Below are 4,142 nucleotides of genomic sequence, written 5' to 3' on the forward strand. Positions count from 1 at the left end.
GCCGAGTGGTGCAATGAAATCTCCCAACTTGCTTCTTCCTCCCTAAGAAACTGGTTCAAGCGGCACCAGCAGATGGCGTACTGGTTATGCGGCTGGATTCCCAGAGTCGACCACAGTTCGAGTCTTGGACCCACTGATTTAAAACTCATGCACGGAGCATGTGTGTGTGTGTGCCCAAGATCCTGAGAGACGAATGGAGGAGAATTTCTCCCTCTCCGTCTGTCTCTGTCTCTCTGGTGTGCACACGAGCCCTATAGCAAAAATCTCTCTTAAAAAAAAAAAAAAAAAGGAAACAGGTTCAAGGGCCGCCGTGGTCACCAGTACAGAGATGCTTGAGTTGCTCACGTAACATGGACTACAAGAGGGTTTTGAAATATTTGAGAGGCACCAGGACGTGGTGCAATGGCTATGTCGCTGGACTCCCACGTAGTCGACTGCAGTTCGAGTCCCAGACCTGGTGACTTAAACTCACGCCGGGCATGCATGCGTGCCCAAGATCCCGAGAGGAGAATGGAGGAGAAGGGACTGCGGCATGGCCATCCCCCCTGGGGGCTGATTTCTCACTTTCTGTCTCTGTCTCTCTCTGTCTTTCTGGTAAGCACACACACCCTATAGAAAACCTTAAAAAAAAACAAAAAAAGTTTGTGGAAAAATGGAACTGAAGTGCGAGTTTATCTCGGTGAGAAATTTTAAGCCGTGCAAGCTTCTTTGCAATATGCACTCGGACCTTTCTGAAGGCACCTAATATTAGCGTCCGCTGCACACGCGCTCCTGTATACGGGTCGGGTATACGGGTATACGTTAAACCCTCCTGGGATCACTTGTAATAGCTGATACGACGGGACTACCACACAGCTGTTACACCACACCGGTTTCTTATTGTTGTATTGTGATTTTCTACAAAGATTTATTATATTGAACTTTTCTCTAAATGTGTTTTAATTTGACCAGAGAGAGACAGAAAAAGTGAGAAAGCAAGCCGCCGGGTCCGGGACTGGAACAACGGTTGGCCGTGTGGGAGTCCCACACCCTTAACCACCACGGCCCCTGCCAGCCCCACGTATTGAAAATTTTAAATTGTTTTCTTATTCCATTAGTCAGCACGGAGTGTGAGAGATAAAAGAGAGAGAAAGAGAAAGGTAACCGGGGCCAGGAGCAGGTGTGGCGGTTGAGGTGCTGGACTCCCACAGGGCTGACCACGGTTCAAGTCCCAGACCCGGCAGCCTGCTTTCTCACTTTCCTTCTCTCTTTCTTCCCAAATCATAAGGTCGACAGGAAAGTCATTACATAATTTTCCACCTTCCTCTATACAAAAATGCGTAACTTCCCCACGACCCTATTAAAAAAAAAAAGCAGGCCAGTGTCTGTCATCTGGGGGCCAGGAGGTTGCATGGTGGTTGGGGCCCCGGACTCCCACGTGGCCGACCACAGTTCGCGTCGGCCTGGCAGCTTGCTTAATCACCTTCCCTCTCTCTCTCTGTCTCTGGTAAGCACGTGCCCTATTGTCAAATTTAAAATAATAATAAAGAAATAATTTTAAAAATCTGTCATCTGTCCACGTGCTGCTCCTTTCGTGACACTGGCTGCTGGGCATCCCACAGGCCCTGCCGTCTGAAAGGTGCTCCTCCCGCTGAGGAAGGCATGCGAGTGTTTTCCAAGGAAGCTGGGCAACAGGAATCCTAGCCAACCAAGGCGAGGCACGCTCTTTGGTGGGACCCTGGGTGTGTTCTGGTGCCTTCGAACAAGGGAGAGAAGAGGAATTTTCCCCACAAGTGGGGCAGTGTGCTGACTGCTCCGGGCCAGGCCCCCCTCACAGAGGACCTGCAGGAGGGCTGCTCCACCTTCTCCCCACTCCTGACTCGTCTTCACTCACTGCACAGAGCTCCAGGTAACAGGCCCGAGACCACGGTTCTGGCCCTGGCCCGGCCTCCGAGCTGTGCGACCGTGAAGGGCTGCTGCACCGTTGCTCAGTTGCCCTGACTGTAAGACTGGAGTGCAGGCCACCTTCCAGGGCCCCTGGGGCTCAGGGGCTCAGGGTGCATGAGCGCTCCGCTGCTGCCTGTCACGTTCCGTTCCCTGTGGGTACTCGTGTACTGCAGGGCCGTTCCTGTCCTGACCCTCCATGCCTCTGCTTGACGGAGAATTGGAGGCACAGAGGAGCGGGCGGGGTTGCCCCAGGATGCAGAGCGCGGTGAGAACTCAGGTCTGTCTGAGCACGCCTGCATCGGGGCTGCTGCGCGGACGGGGCCCGGCCTCCTCCCGCCTCACCTGGTACTGCTTCAGGACGCCGTTGACCATGAGCGCCGACTGCTTGTCCACGCGCTCGGTGACAGCGTGGGCCACGGCATAGTAGGACTGCAGGCCCCGGGCGAGGGCCTGCGACACGCCGTACTCGTCATCCACATCTTGCTTGGCGTTCCTGGGGGCGACATGGGGACACGTGAGCACACGCGGTTCTGCCTGTGACGCCGCGCTCCCGGCTCCGGCTCGTGGAGTGGCCCTTTCTGGCCACGGACCTGTGGTCTACGTGGTAGGGACAGAACTGTGGTCTGTCTGTGGCCCCACCATGGTTGCAAGACACGAAGAAACCCAGCTGGACGGTATGAGGCCAGGCCAGCCGAACAGTCCCAGGGTTTCAAGACCAGACTCCGGGGTGCGGGGTCCCCATCCCACCTTCCAAAGCAGGACTGCCGTCACCTGTCACACGCATTTGCTCCTGGCCAGAGGCCAACCTCGTGGCTCCCCCTTTCTACTGAGCGTTCATGAGTCTTACGGGAAAAACTCACAACGAAGGTTTTTTTTGTTTTTTTTTGTTTTGTTTTTTCAGAGGTTTTTTCTACAGGGCGCGTGCGCTTGCCAGACAGACAGAGACAGAGAGACAGAAAACGAGAAATCATCCCCCGGGGGGATGGCCATGCCGCAATTCCTTCTCCTCCATTCTCCTCTCAGGATCTTGGGCACGCACGCACACGCGCCTGGTGTGAGTTTTAAGCCACCGGGTCCGGGACGTGAACCACGGTCGACTATGTGGGAGTCCAGCGACATAGCCATTACGCTAACTGCTGGTTCCCACAACGAAGGTTTCATAGCACGCCGGAAATCACCACTGCTCTCCCACTAGCCAGCTGCAGTTACGACTCCCGGAGTGGGCGGCTTGCTCTCTCTCCTCCTATCTCTGCCTGTCTCTGTCTGGTGAATTACAATAATACATAAAACTAAAGAATTCTCTTTAAAAATACACGTAGGTTGGGGCCGGCAGGTGCTGTGGTAGTTAAAGGTGTGGGATTCCAACGTGGCTGATGGTAGTTGGAGTCCCGGACCTGGCGGTTGGCTTTCTCACTTTCCTTTCCTTTCTGTCTCTCTCTGGTTAAATTAAAAAATAATAATAATAACAACAAATAGAATAAAATTAATTATTAATTGAAAATTAATAAACAAACATAGGTGACTTAAAGTCAGGTGTTTATTTTCGCAGAGGTTTTCGTGAGAGGGCTTGTGTGCTCCCTGAACATGGAGAGAGACAGAGACAGCGAGAGAGAAAGTGCTAAGTCAGCCCCCGAGGGGGATGCCATGCTGCAATCCTGGGTCCTCCATTCTCCTCCTGGGATCTTGGACACGCATGCGCTTGTGCCAAGCATGTCTGACAAGCCAATGGTTCTGGGGGGAAAACGGTGCTGGGTGCATGTGTGTGTCCGAAGTCCTGAAAGGAAGCAGAGACGGGGACTGCGGCCTGCCTATACCCCGGCTGTGCTCTCCTCTCTCTCCCTCTTGCTGTCTTTCTGTCTGTCTCGGGAGAGGACACTTGTCCTCTGGCAATTAAAACAAAGTAAAAAAGCCAACAGTGAAAATGCTCTCTGTGCTCAGGCAAGGGATCACCCCCGAGAGACGTCTCTGAGAAGAAAGCGGAGCAGAGTGTCTGCAGTGACACAGACACTGGAAGGGCTCCCCAGGACGGGACGGGGATGGGGGACAGGGGGACAGGGGTCAGGGTGCAGCGTCGGCAACAGCTTGTGAACCCGAATGAACCTTTTCGTGTAAGAGAGATTTTTGCTACAAGGTGTGTTCACTTGCTGGAGAGAGAGAGAGAGACTGAGAGACAGAAAGCAAGAAATCAAACCCCAGGGGGGAGGGCCACACTGCAA

At 53.6% G+C, this 4,142-nt stretch overlaps 1 protein-coding gene across 1 annotated transcript in view; it reads right to left on the minus strand.

Annotated features, from left to right (window-relative positions):
* Positions 1 to 4,142, minus strand: part of SMARCA4 (SWI/SNF related BAF chromatin remodeling complex subunit ATPase 4) — a gene marked incomplete in the record, with an annotated part of 97,591 nt that overhangs the window by 72,855 nt on the left and 20,594 nt on the right. Inside the window, 1 exon segment of the mRNA XM_027765557.1 lies at positions 2,269 to 2,419. Coding sequence (XP_027621358.1) covers positions 2,269 to 2,419 — 151 coding nt within the window.

The sequence above is a fragment of the Tupaia chinensis genome, unplaced genomic scaffold, assembly GCF_000334495.1.
Source record: "Tupaia chinensis unplaced genomic scaffold, TupChi_1.0 Scaffold138665_1, whole genome shotgun sequence".
Classification (NCBI taxonomy): Eukaryota; Metazoa; Chordata; class Mammalia; order Scandentia; family Tupaiidae; genus Tupaia; species Tupaia belangeri.